The sequence below is a fragment of the Euprymna scolopes genome, chromosome 10 (genome assembly GCF_053919585.1).
Source record: "Euprymna scolopes isolate OS-2025 chromosome 10, ASM5391958v1, whole genome shotgun sequence".
NCBI lineage: Eukaryota > Metazoa > Mollusca > Cephalopoda > Sepiida > Sepiolidae > Euprymna > Euprymna scolopes.
In genome coordinates this window covers 18,194,979-18,208,719 of record NC_136491.1, presented here as the reverse complement: position 1 = coordinate 18,208,719, position 13,741 = coordinate 18,194,979, and the positions used below count along the sequence as shown (strand labels likewise).

The 13,741-nt window shown below is 32.5% G+C and overlaps 1 protein-coding gene across 7 annotated transcripts in view; it reads left to right on the top strand.

Annotated features, from left to right (window-relative positions):
• The window catches only part of LOC145285823 (E3 ubiquitin-protein ligase UBR4-like), a 350,597-nt gene that overhangs the window by 122,983 nt on the left and 213,873 nt on the right, over positions 1-13,741 (top strand). For all 7 annotated transcript variants that reach the window (XM_080134243.1, XM_080134245.1, XM_080134244.1 and 4 more), the window contains 5 exons: positions 3,238-3,286; positions 5,018-5,083; positions 6,659-6,729; positions 7,684-7,831; positions 9,462-9,662. In XM_080134243.1, coding sequence (XP_079990369.1) covers positions 3,238-3,286; positions 5,018-5,083; positions 6,659-6,729; positions 7,684-7,831; positions 9,462-9,662 — 535 coding nt within the window. The remainder of the gene's footprint in view (positions 1-3,237; positions 3,287-5,017; positions 5,084-6,658; positions 6,730-7,683; positions 7,832-9,461; positions 9,663-13,741) is intronic.

The window sequence follows — 13,741 nt, the reverse complement described above, 5'->3', positions numbered from 1 at the left end:
TTTTTTTTTTTTTTACAGCGAAAAAACAATTTATGATACTGAGCAAAAGGTTCGATTTTTAGTCGCGTGCAAGCGACTCTATAAGTCACTCCATCGGTGGGTCTGTCCGTAACACTTTTGTGCTTGGCCTTTTTGGTTAAGATAAAAGATCTGTTGTTAATAGATGGTGTTCTTAGTTTTTTAAGCTTTTCGGTGCAGATCAAAGTGTCAGCTGGACAGATGGCCCGGTTTGGATCCTCGGCGTGTGGTTCGGACCGGGTCTCCAGCTTGACAAAAATTGGTTGGAGGTACGGTATAAGGTGGAGGCTGGAGTCCATTCATGGCTTCCTAGGAAACTTTCCTTAAAGGGTAGAGCTGAGGCGTGCGCCATTTACATCTTTCCTCTCATCCTTTACCGACTGGCCGTACTTCTCCTGCCTGCACAACACCTAACAGCTCTTGTCGAACTCTTGTCCTCGCTTCTTTGGGACAGAGGAAGACACTGGGTGAGCAGACAGGTCTGTATTCAACGTCTGTGTGAGGGAGGCTTGGGAATGCCGGATTGAAGTGTCATTGAGAGGCTGGCCTTCCTGAGCCATTATATGCAAGATAACCAACTGTGGCACCCCGTGGTTACTGCCGCCTTCCCAGACCTTGTTCTCGACCCTTCTATCGAGAGCTGTCACAGGCCGTGGGGAGAATCTGCCTACATGAAAGTGCTGAGCCGTGCTAAAATGACTACCAAGGTCCAGCGACCTTATGACTGGTACCCGTAGAGAACTCCACAGAGATCTAGTGAAGGGGGCCGCCGATGACCCGCTATGCGTGTGTTTGGGTTGGCAGCAGAGTGAGATCCGCTCCGTGTGGAGCTGGGCACCAGGTTCGAGTCATCTGAATAATTCAGAGTTCTCTCTGACCTGGCGATTGGCCCGAAATGCACTTCCACTCAACAACGTACAATGCAGTTCCGGGTTTTTGGAGTCGCCTGATTGTCCCCGTTGTGGGACAACGGCCGTAAAAACGACTGATCACGCTTTCTTCGATTGCCGCGAACTCCGCCGGTACTGGTCGTATGTCAGCGAAGTGACGGCTTGCATCGATCCTGAGCATCCTCGCCCAATTACTCTATCCAATGTTGTGGACAACGTGAGGCTGCCGTGGGACCGGGAAAGACAAATGGTCTACGTTACGATCCTGGCTGTGGCAAGAATGATGATTTGGACATCGCGTCTGCAAGGTCGGGGGGGGGGTTCTGATCAGGATCTGATCGCTTTCTTTAAACATCAACTACGGGTGAAGATCAGATGTGATAGAAGAAGTCGGCATCGCGCAGCATTTGACAGAAGATGGATACATGTAGCAAATCTGTGTGTACGAAGAGGAGCCAAATTTGAATACGTGTTCTCTGCCTAGGTGTGGAAACGTGCAGTTCCGTAAAGTAAAATTAAACAAGTAGCCTCTTAGCTAGCTGAGTGTGTGTTCCATCCCTCCCCGATTAGGAAGCCTCCAAGATACCCACCCCCTCCTACTTGCAATTTTTGTTTTCACCCCTTCCTCTAAATTTCACCCATCTTGGAGAAAAAGAAATACAAACTAACCCCCATTCCTTACCCACAAAATTTTCTTTTCTCCATTCACTCGCATCTAAAGAGTATCCCCACTTAGAGACTGACCTGCAGAAGCGAGGTTCCTTTTACAAACCTAGTGGAACAAGCAGTCTATCAACTAGATGGGGTTGGGAGGGTCCTACTAATCACCTTTTGTTTTTTCTTCCCCCACCCTCGACACAAATGAATTATTGTACCATTTTATTATCTTTTTTGTTTTTACATGTCAATAAAAAATGTTTTAAAAATTGGGAGTTTAGTAGGTCGTCCCCCCAATGAAAGGGTGAATGCGGTATTATGGTGAAAGAAGATACTAGCTGGGAGAAACTTTTGATTTTGTTTAGTTCTGGAGTGACAAGGATGACCAACGACCCTCACAATCCCCTCTTTTGAGTTGGCCATGTGGCTAAGTTTTTTGTTCATTGTTGATTTTCACTGTATTTTTAACATGAATAAAAGATTTAATATCTCAAAGTGTAGTATCTGTTCTTACTACATGCTGTACTTATTGTGATATAAATTGGGGATCACTTTTCCGTATTAATTTAATGTAAAATGATCACCCACTTTACAACCAGTCAGTCTCAAAGCCATTCAAGTCATTCTCTAGATCATTCAAGTTGTTTTTGAAGGATTCCAGTTATTTTTTAAGCATTCAAGTCATTCTTAAGGTCATTCAATTCATCCTTAAGTTCATTAAAGTCATTCTAAGTCATTTACTTTTTATTTATTTAAATCATTTCAGCCCATTTTTCAGTCATTTTAGTTTATTTTTAAGAATTTCATGTCAATCCTACATACATGCATTCATTCATTACACGAGAGCACGTGACTAAAGGCTATCGGACTTGTTAGAAAGAAAAGCTAGAATTAAAGATGGGGAGGGAGTGTCGGCGCTTTATATGGAGTTATCTCCCTGTGGCATGTTCAAAAAATTCCATAATGTCTGACTTCAACGCACTCTCATAAGAACATGTTTTTCCGCTGTAAAAAAAAATACTCGATCAAAGTAAATAAAATTTTTGAGATCTTCAGCCCAAGACGGATACATACAATATAACCTTTTTTTTTTTAGATATTTTCATTTTTGAATGTCTTGATTAAAAAGTACCATTTTTTTTCTTTTTAAATACATCTTTAAAAATTTCAGATTAATGCTATCCATTTTATTGGTTCGTTCCTTTTTATGAAAAGTGTTTTTATTAAATTAAATCCATATATTAAATGTCAGATTTTTTTTTTATTCTTTAAGGATTTAATAAATTTATAAAGTATCCAATTGAATTTTTTTCGTCATTTCAGTATTTCTTATAATAATACTCTATCTACAATATTGAGCATCATCTTGTCACGATAAGATCTGATATAAAATATTTTTCTTATAAAAAAATATAAGAAAAACCAGAAGGATGACTTAGCAGTATTTTCAACTCGGTTTTATAAAAAGCAAATGATCTTTGGACATAGATATAAATTAATAAATATTTAATAACATGTGTAACAAATATTAACTGAACAGACTGTTTAATTAAGACTATTTAGGCTTTATATTTTTCTTGTTTTTATTATTTTGATTATGAACCTATATTTATTTGTCTTTATTTTCACATAAAATGTTTTATAATTAAATGATTTTATTTCCCTGTTGTAGAGGTGGTGCAACATCTCCGCCACTTGATCATGAACCCACAACAGCTCAGGTGAGTACAGTAAAAAAAAAAAAAAAAAAAAAAAAAAATTTATTATTTTTATTTTATTTTTTTTTTTTTTTACCCTAGGGTAAAGATTGATTTGTGTTCAGTAAATGTTTTTTCCAGTTAAAAAAATTAAAACATTCTAAAACAGTTTCTACTTTTAGCAATATGTTTTGTCGATTTGAATAATATATATATATATATATACATACACACACAAGGTGCCTTAAGTTTCCAGACTTTTTGGTACAGGCATTTAAAATTGTTGTAGATTCTTGAAAATTCAGACTGGTATTGCTATACATCTTATAAGATGACTGACCAATTTTTATGATTTCAGGCTCAAATGAACGACTACAGCAAAAATTAGAATACACCCTACTAAAGCCTGATTTTCACAGTTTATGAATTTCAGAAATGCAATCTGGATGTGAGGACACTTTAAAAAAATGATATGCAATAAAATTCTGTTTTAAAGTTTGAAAAAATGCTGTAGATACATATGGAATGCTTCAGACTGCTTTTAGACCATCTTGCATGAATCAAGCCTTAGTTTTTCAAGTGGCAAAAGAGATTCAAGGAAGGCAGGGAGTCTGTAAGGGATTAGAGGTGTGATAGGAGTAAGGAAGTCAAAACACCAAAGTTGATTGGCCAAATAAAGAATTTCATGGATAAAGACTGTTGTGTGTCTATAGAGACATTAAGTGCACGGTTTAATGTCAGGGAACTGTACATACAATTATTCGTGAGGAACTGAAGATGCAGAAGATTTGCATGAAGTTTGTCTCAGGGTACTCAGAAGATCAGAAAGAAAGACATTATCACAGCAGGGAGATAAGCTGAATTAAGATTATGCAGTTGCTGACGTTCTGGTGATCTGCGATAAAAGCTGGATTTACTTTTATGACCCAGAGACCAAGAGACAGATTCCCAGTGGAAGCATGCTGGCTCTCTCAGACCCAAGAAGGCCAGATATAGCAAATCCACCCAGAAACTTTAGATGATCCTTTTTTTTTTTCTTTTTTTTTTTTTACGGCATGGGCATGATCTACATGTACTGGATTCTCATTGGACAGACAATCAACAAGGAATACTATGTTGAGGTTTTAAGAGAGTTCAAGAAGAGATTCCGTCGAAAGAGGCCAATACTCTTCAAATCTGGCAGTGGTATTTCCACCAGGACAATGCACCAGTTCACAACTCCACTCTTGTCACAGACTATTTGACCGAGATGGGCATCAAGACAGTTCCTCACCCTCCCTATAGTCTAGACCTTGCTCCCTATGACTTTTGGTTATTCCCTAAGCTCAAGGAAAACCTTAGGGGCTGTTATGAGACAATTAAGAAGAAAGAGACAGTGTTGAAGGTCATTGACACGCTCACACAAGAGCACTTTTGTGGGGCCTTCCAGAAGATGTTGGAATGGTACAACAAGTGCATTACAGCTGGAGGAAATTTGTTTTAAATGAACTAGTGGTTATAGTGTGTACTATCAATAAAAGTGCTCATACAAAAAATGTCTGGAAATTTATAGAAAGCACATCATGTGTACATATTTAAAAAGAAAGCTTTTTAAGTTTTTATTATTGTAAATTTATTTTTTGTTTCATAATTTTATTAAAAAAAAAAATTAGTTTTCCTTTGATAGTTTGGAATAACATTTTCATTTAATAAATTAATTTCTTTTATTAAAAAGAAAAAATTTGCTTATTGTTTTGTTATTTTCTTTATTTCTAGGACTTGGATAGTGATTGGGCAGATGAACTAGCAGCTGATGATGATGATTCAGCTGCCGAAGATTCAGTTAGTATTCTCTTATTATAGCAACATTTTACAAATTTATTCAATTTTTATAATAATCTCTTGTACTAGTTTAAAAATATAATAGACTTGAACTAGATTGTGGGATTTCATAAGGAGTTTTAAACTCGTATAAAAAACTATGTGGCAATAATCATATTCACACACCAGTTCTGTAAGATGATCAAAGGTAAGCATGGGTGACTATTTGGGAATACCAAGTACTGTATGTAAAACCTGGTTCTAGTAGCTTTGCAGTCGTAAGCCATTTGTTATGATCTGCCATTTCAGATTCAGATGATAGTTTCTGGAAAAGAAAAAAAAAGTGTGCTGTAAAAAAAAAAAAAAAAAAATCAAATTAAAAATATGCTTAATTCTAATTGATGCTTTTAAAGTTCCAAATCTGAAATAAGTATTTCAGCTGTAAGCATTTGTGTGGTGTAGCTGTGGTGAATGCTGGTAGTTTCTCGTCAGCCAAAAAACTATTCTCAACATAAATTTGTTTGTTATTAATACATTATTTTATTTCTTGACTCTGTTGCACGCTCCCAAGCTGTGGACAAAGTGGGGGAAGCAAAAGTGGGCGGATTCAACAGCGGACTCGTCTAATGTTGCTTTCTGACTACTGGCTTGTGCTTCCCTTCTTGTGTGTGTGTGTGTGTATATATATATATATATATATATATATATATATATGACCTGTTTCCTAGCAGGTGTTTTGACCCCGACAGCTGTGGGGGTCAATTACTTGATCTATTCACCTCTGGCGACCTCAGTTTTGACAGGTTCACCCCCATCGCTCAGTGCGTTTTGGCTATCGACTGTCATGCGTGTATGTGCATTAATCAACATGTGATATCTGAATTAATATTTTATTTTAAATTGGCTCATTATGTATATCTTAAGATGAATGATGTTTATCTGTCAGTCACATCCGTTCCATTCACACTACTTGCATATGTATCACTTCCTCCCATGTTTTCTTTGGGTTTATATCTATAAATGCAAAAGTTTAGTTATCACAAAAACAAATGGAAAAGCGATAGGTGTGAACGATCTTAAATCCCACAAATATACAAACATGATGAAAATCTAATGGTAAAATGCAAAAAAAGGAGTGCTACAACTTTGTATCTTTCTCTCATTGCTCCCCTCCTTTCCCCAACCTGAACCTGCTAGACTACTTTGTTATACATCAAGAACATCACCAACATGACCTCCCACAACACCAAAGTCAGCCTGAGGGCTGCCATCTACTGAGTATTTGCCAAGTTCCTGCCGGCGCTTGTGGAAAAGGCATGCTCCAAGTTCCTGACCCGTATTGAGGCAATGATTGAGGTTGAAGGCGGCTACATTGAATAGATGTCTACAGCTCTACTACATAATCAAGTTACATTAATTTTTTTCAATAAGTTTTAAAATAAAGCTGTAATGTTGTTTTCTTTAGGGCAACAATTTTACCGTTCCACCCTATACTATGAATAAGATTGTTTTTAATATTGTATTTGTTGTTAAATTGCAATATTTACATTTTTTATAAACCTTGTCTCTTTTTTTGTCTTTTTATTTTTTCTTCAGGATGAAGAATCTTTAAATAATAAATTATGTACTTTCACCATCACACAGAAAGAATTTATGAACCAGCATTGGTAAGTGTAGAATAATTTTAATATAATTTTTTTTAATGATAAGCCACCACTTATCAAGGTCAAAAGGGTTGATGAGATTATGGAAGAGGATGGATCCACAAATATTTTTTAACTGTAACTCTGCTGTATATATAACTGCAAAGAGATTTTTTAACTTTTAACTGTGCTGTTTATATAACTGTAAAGAGATTTTTTAACTTTTAACTCTGCTGTATATATAACTGTAAAGAGATTTTTTAACTTTTAACTGTGCTGTTTATATAACTGTAAGAAGATTTATAAAATGTATGCGTTTGTGATATTGCTTTATTAATGTTTGCAATGGCAGTTATTGAGTATAAAATATTTCTAACAGCAGATAGGAAGATGGAAATTGTGGTTGTCACATCACCACTCTGCAGAAGTATGACCAGCGGATTCTGACAATAAAGTGAACATACTACGAAGATTGAAGAACATCCTGGACTATATTATGCATTCGTTTTTGTTTATAATATAATTATGTTCAAAAGGTTTCACCTATAAAGCTATATTAACAATTTGTTTCATTAATTTTGTTTTTTTGTTATTAGTTTTTTGCTTGATGACACTTTGTATCTCATTCATAATGTTTATATATATTTCAAAACCTTTAAAAAATTTTTTACAATTAAAAGGATTGCTACTTTACTGTTTTTTTTTTACCCCCAGAATCTACTGTTCAAACATTGTTAAAGCTTGATTTTTTTTTTAAATAATTTTTTTTCTTTTTAATTAAGATAAATTCATTTTCTATTTAAAAAAAATTTTCAATGTCAAACTTGAACATAGTTATACTAGTACTTTGAGTATTGTAGTTTCAGAATATATATCATTAATACATTTACATAATCTAGGAATAGTTTGTGAACAAACAGACAAGAATTATAACATTATAGATGCATTAATATGTATTGTTTGTACTCTTTTCCTCAGGTATCATTGCCATACGTGTAAAATGGTTGATGGAGTTGGTGTATGTACCATTTGTGCCAAAGTCTGCCACAAAGACCATGATTTATCATATGCCAAGTTTGGCTCATTCTTCTGTGATTGCGGTGCAAAAGAAGATGGTAGTTGTCAGGTAAGAATATGTTTGAGTCTTGGAAAATATTAGAATCATAATACCAAAATGACTCTTTTGATATCTTATTTCAGAAAATTTTTTATAAAAGTTAAAATTGGTTGCCAGTATTTTAATATTTATAAATAACTTTTAATTTAAGAAAATATTAAATCTCAGTTTAAAAAAAAAATCATTTCTTCAACCAGATTAATATCCAATATTTCAATTAAAATGTTTACTTTGTTATCTGATTTTCATTTAATTTCTAACTAGAATTCATATTAAACTTATATGGACACTTTGTCTGTTTTCTTATAGCTATCAGAAATTATTTTATTTATTGAAATAGTAATATAAAGTTTTTAAAATCCTATTAAAAAATTAGGAAATTAAATTCATGTTTTTTAAACACGTTATTTTAATCTTTTATTAATAGTCGAAAGAAACAATAAAAATAGAGTGAATTACTTTGTAACTCTTTAAAATTTGAAAAAGATTTGGATACATTTAAACTGTTGAATAAAATGTTATTTCTAGCTTTAAAATTATTAGCAAATCATCATGCAATGAAAGTATCAGAAGATTGAAAGTTTTTAGAAGCTGTGTATATCTAATGACTTTATAAGTCTAAATTAAAAATATTAACAATGTTGTTCAATTAATAATGTAATGCCTAAACGATACTGTAATAATTAAATTTAACTTTGTTGAAAAAAATAATTAAATAAAATAAATAAATAAACTAAAACAAAGATAAATCTCCCAGTCGAGTTATGTGCAGATAGTAATTTATATATAAAAATTTAGTTACTTACCAAGAAGAAATAATTATATGTAAATCATTTGGAATCATATGTAGGAAAGCCTTTGAAATATTAAAAAAAAAAAAAAAAAAGTATAAAATTTTTGTGCTTTTTTAATTTTTTTCTTTTTGTATTTTTTTATGTCAGTAATTATGGTAATCTACCCTATTACATCACTATATGGACTCTTCCTAACCATTTTGAATGGTGATAATGGTCATAATAGTCACAATGAGGAATCCAGAAGCAATCTCTGGCATTACATTTATATTTTCTGTAAATCCTCTTAACTTCCTCCATGTTGTCTTATTTATTTGGGACCTTTTAAACCAAAACTATTTTAAAATGTGAAGCCTTCTAAAATACTGTATAAAATTACAGGTGTCAGAACAAATTGTTTGGTTCAAGTATGCTGCATAGTATCAGAGTAAGAAAGAAATAATTTAAATATTAGAAGCATGTGTAATTGGTTATCAGATCAAGTATGAAGACAAAATCAAGAATTATTTTCATAAAGCGCTTATACTCACACTGCTGTTTAACAAAAAATGTTTCCATTTTAACAATACTTCTAACCAGACAAAGTATTATCAAGATTTTTTGTAAATAATTAAAAGCTTATCAATATCAAAATGTAAATAAATGAATGCAAAGATTTGTTTAAAAGTAATATATTTCTCCCATCTCAGCAACAGGTAAGTTGGCTCAAAAGGTAGGTTTGGACTATGATGGTTAGTAGTGACAAAGGTTCAAGTTTTGAATTTTGGGGTTAATTCTGATGAATCTTGAAAAGATGAAATGTGTGTCTCTGGATGACTTGCTTTACAATTGTTTGTTTTGTTCAGGCATTAGTGAAACGAACTCCTCAGAGTGGACTGGACATCAGTGGTACAAATTCTAGTCCATCACCATTCTCTGTGGAAACTACACTTCCAAGCTCACTTCGTAGGAAGATGTCATCACCTGGACCTTCAGACAAAACTGAAACTGGAAAAATATCGGAACAAGCATCAAAGTCATGTGAATTTTTGTGCAAACAAATTGAGGTGAGAATTTTTCAGATCTTTTTGATAAAATTTAAAACAGATTTTTACAAGGACTAACTGGAGATTTTCTTTTGTAATTCAAATTATTTGCAAACATTTATGAGACTTTTTTATTTCTAATAAATTTTTAGTTCACTTTAAATCCTGTTAAATGAATAAATTGAATAAAATAAGTTTACATTTAATAAAATTTCGAAAAAAAAAAGATCTCTGGATAGATTTTTGTAATGAGTTTCTAAGTTTGTATTTAAATTTCAACCAGATTAGAAATAAAAATTTTAGCATTTCGGAATATTTCTCATGACATTTTATTCTTGCATTACTTACCCCCTTTTCTACACAGTGATAGATGATTTGGCGTCCCTGACGAAACATCTTCCAACAGATATTTTAACTGAAGAAATTTATCGCATTCTTAGAAGAATTATTACTATTATTAGTCATTATTATGCTTATTATGATAGTAATATTATATATTATGATACATAATCTGTCGGAAGATGTTTTGTCAGGGACACGAAATCATCTATCACTGTGTAGAAAAGGGGGTAAGTGATACAAGAATGAAATGTCTCGAAATATACGCTGGAATGCTAAAATTTTATCAACAAATGTAAATATAAATTAAACAGTAACTGAACTGATATGCATTTTTAAAATATTTTTTACATGGAAGATAAGTCCTCTTTGCCTTCCTACCTCAGAAACAAATCTTGAAAGTAGTTGTAGTTATATATTTTTCTAATGAAAAATGATATCTATTGTAACATATTGATGTAATTCATCATGGTAAGCATATAAATGAATAATAACTTCGGCATTTAGTTGTGGTAGTGTCATTGATCTTCCTGAATCCCTTGCACCATTTTCACTCTATCCTCCGTTAAACCAGATAGATCCTTTGTTAGTTGCTTGACATCAGTTCTCTGCAGTTTCTTTCCATTATAACGTTTACTTTTAATTCTAATTCAATAAGAAAGTAGATAAGAAGATTAGTTTTTTCTTCCTTTAATTTTTAAATGCTTTCCTTTTCATATTTATGATGAACAAAATTAGTTTCATATTAAAATAAAACAATTTTATGAAATTATTTAATAAAATCAATATGTGAATTTATGCTTATTTTCTTGAATATTTTATCATTTCAAATCTATAAAAGAAATTAGACAAAGTCAACTGTGTGAATAATGTATCATTTCTTAATCATTATAATTTATAATTAAGACATCAATTTACGTAATCAATTGATACTTGATGTAATCCTCCCTACTTCTCTCTGAGCGGTGCAAGTCTTTTTGGGAACAGCTGAGTACCTAAACTTTGACAGTAGAATTGCAATTGGTTAGCCATTTTGCTCAAGACCACCATGCATGGGCCGTCATGTTTTGCAATGTCATACAGGCCAAGGGAGAAGGCTTCTCGATCCAACCAGGATGGACATCATTGCGTTATGAGATTTGTAACATGGGCAGTGACATGGTTTCATATTTTTATTGTAATGAGTTGTAGCTGTCAATTTAAAGGTTTTTAAATTTGATAAAAAGAAAATGGTTAAAATTTGTTATTTTTGTGATAGAACCACACACTTCTCCTGCTTAATAACTGCTGACTCCCAATGCTTTTTTCGTGGTTTGCTTCATATTCTTATCTGGCTGTACCCTTGTCTCTCACATTGACGGCTGCCAAAGGGGTGTGCATGGGTTCACAAGTATAAGAATGTAAAACAACTCCAAAGAAGCAAAAAAACATGAACTCTCTTACGTTTTGCAAATATTAGCTGCACTCTGGTTGTGTTTGTGACACCATTGACCCTCTGTACACTAATTTCTACACCTTTATTGTTTGCCGAGACCATGTTCATCAGTTCATGTCAGCTCATCTCAATCTGTTCCAAGCTACAACTTGCGTTCAACTGTCTCAAACTGCAAACCCTCCTTGACTGACTGTCGTAAACCCATTACTGTCTGTAAACCGTTGTAAAATACATTACTACTCCTAAAATTGCCAATAAACTAAGTCTAAACATATTGCCATCCTTCGTCTCAATCATTGCCACACCTTGATTAACAATCCTATTCTCAGCTTTCTTTTATGTGCCTTGGTGAACAACTTCTTATACCTTTGATCTGCTGATAGTTATTTCCTCTTTTTTTATACTTCCTAACACTTAAGAGGAGGAGGGGGTAATTTTGTTGATAATATACTTTTTCACTCTAAATAATAACATAAGCAGAGATAAATCTAAAAGATTTTATTATTTTAGTGATTAATATGAAACAAAAATTTATTACCAATAAATATTGTTTTTGTTAAATTATTTTTTGTATTAATAGAATACATTTTTGTCAAAACTGAGAAATGTTACAGTAATCAAGCATTGATAGAAATGAGCAACATTTATTTACAAACTATATACATCATACTTACCAAAATTAGCTTTGTTTTCTGCAAAACATTAAACTGATGGTGATGCTTATTTATTACTACTTTATGTTTGACAATTACAAAAAATACTCAATTTTAATGTGTGTATATATATATATATATATATATATATATATATTTGGTTAAAAATAAATAGAATAATTGAGTAGGAAGTGGGAGGCAAACTTTCTTTGAAAATGTTTCAACTGTCTACTACAGTCCTGAATGTGATTTCTGTGTGAAATTACTGCAATTATAATGATTATATGTATCATTTAAATGAAATACTAAAATGTTGTAGGATTACAGATTGTATAATACTGCGAACATAAAGTTCAAATAGATATTGGTATCAATATTTATAAGATGATCCTAAGCAGATAAAGAAAGCTTAATATGCGAGATAGAGCAATAATAAAACAAAAATAAATTTTGTTGTAAGTTTACATAATTTAATTCAGAATTTCCATTTATATTTATTTATTTATTTATATATATATATATATAAGCAAAATTTTAAAACCCACGTTCCTACTATCTGTAACACATTACCATTGTGCACCTGTATATTTTTACAAAAACATTTTTGGATTAAAATAAGCAATGCAGACAATGCCGTTCATCCCTGAAATAAAACAATGTGTTAGTAAATTATTTATTCTAAATTTGAGACAGCATGAAAAACAAGTAATGGTTTTTTTTGTTTTTTTTTCCATAACGATTGCTAATTTGAGTTATTTGGATTATTCGGACTACTGTTTTCATCAACGACCCATGACTCCACAGATAAGTGTTAAGTAATAATCAGTTCTAAATGACTGTCTTCAGTAGGTTGAAGGTTCAATCAGCAGTGCGGGGCGATACAAAAGTTATGCATTAGTTAAGATTTCTATACAGGCATGGCTAATGGAACGAGAGGATGGAATAAATAAAAAGTTTCATTTGAAATTCCATGGCAAGTGCTCGTTTGAGCTCCAATCTGTAGTCCCCCCTCGCCAATCTTTCATGATAAACACCCGTCTAACTGAAACCACTGTCACTAATTTTCCCCACTCTTTATCTGTGCCAAAATCAAAATGTAGATTCCATGAACAAAGCTTCTTTCTTAGAAGTGCATGCTTGTGGAACTCTCTTCCGTTTGCCTGTTTCCCTCCCGACTTCAACTTGGACGTCTTCAAGTCCAACATAAACAAATTCCTGATGAACTGCCCCCTTAAGTAAGACACTTTATCAAATCTCCAATACTAACGATTATTACGATACTATCCCATTGATTACTGTACACGCAATAACCCTTATCCCCAAGTGGCTTTCAGGCCTTGATAAGTGGTGACTACCATGTTAGGAAAAAAAAATCCATTCAAGAATTCAATAAAACTAATCTAATGGTGAGAAGTTTCATCAGTTGAAGTTAATAAAAATCAAGACCGAATAGTTCTAATGATACAAAGTAATTTTTATGTTTTTAATTTTTTTTTTTTCAAAATGATAAATGCCACAAGTATCTATCTTTTTGTTAGAAATAAATATATGTAGATTAAAAAAAAAACAATCTTGTGAGAATTAAATGTTTTATGAATTTTCCATGTAGAAATATTCAGAGATGAAATAAATTAAAAAAATTTTTGAAAAAACTTGGCATAAGATACTTGTTC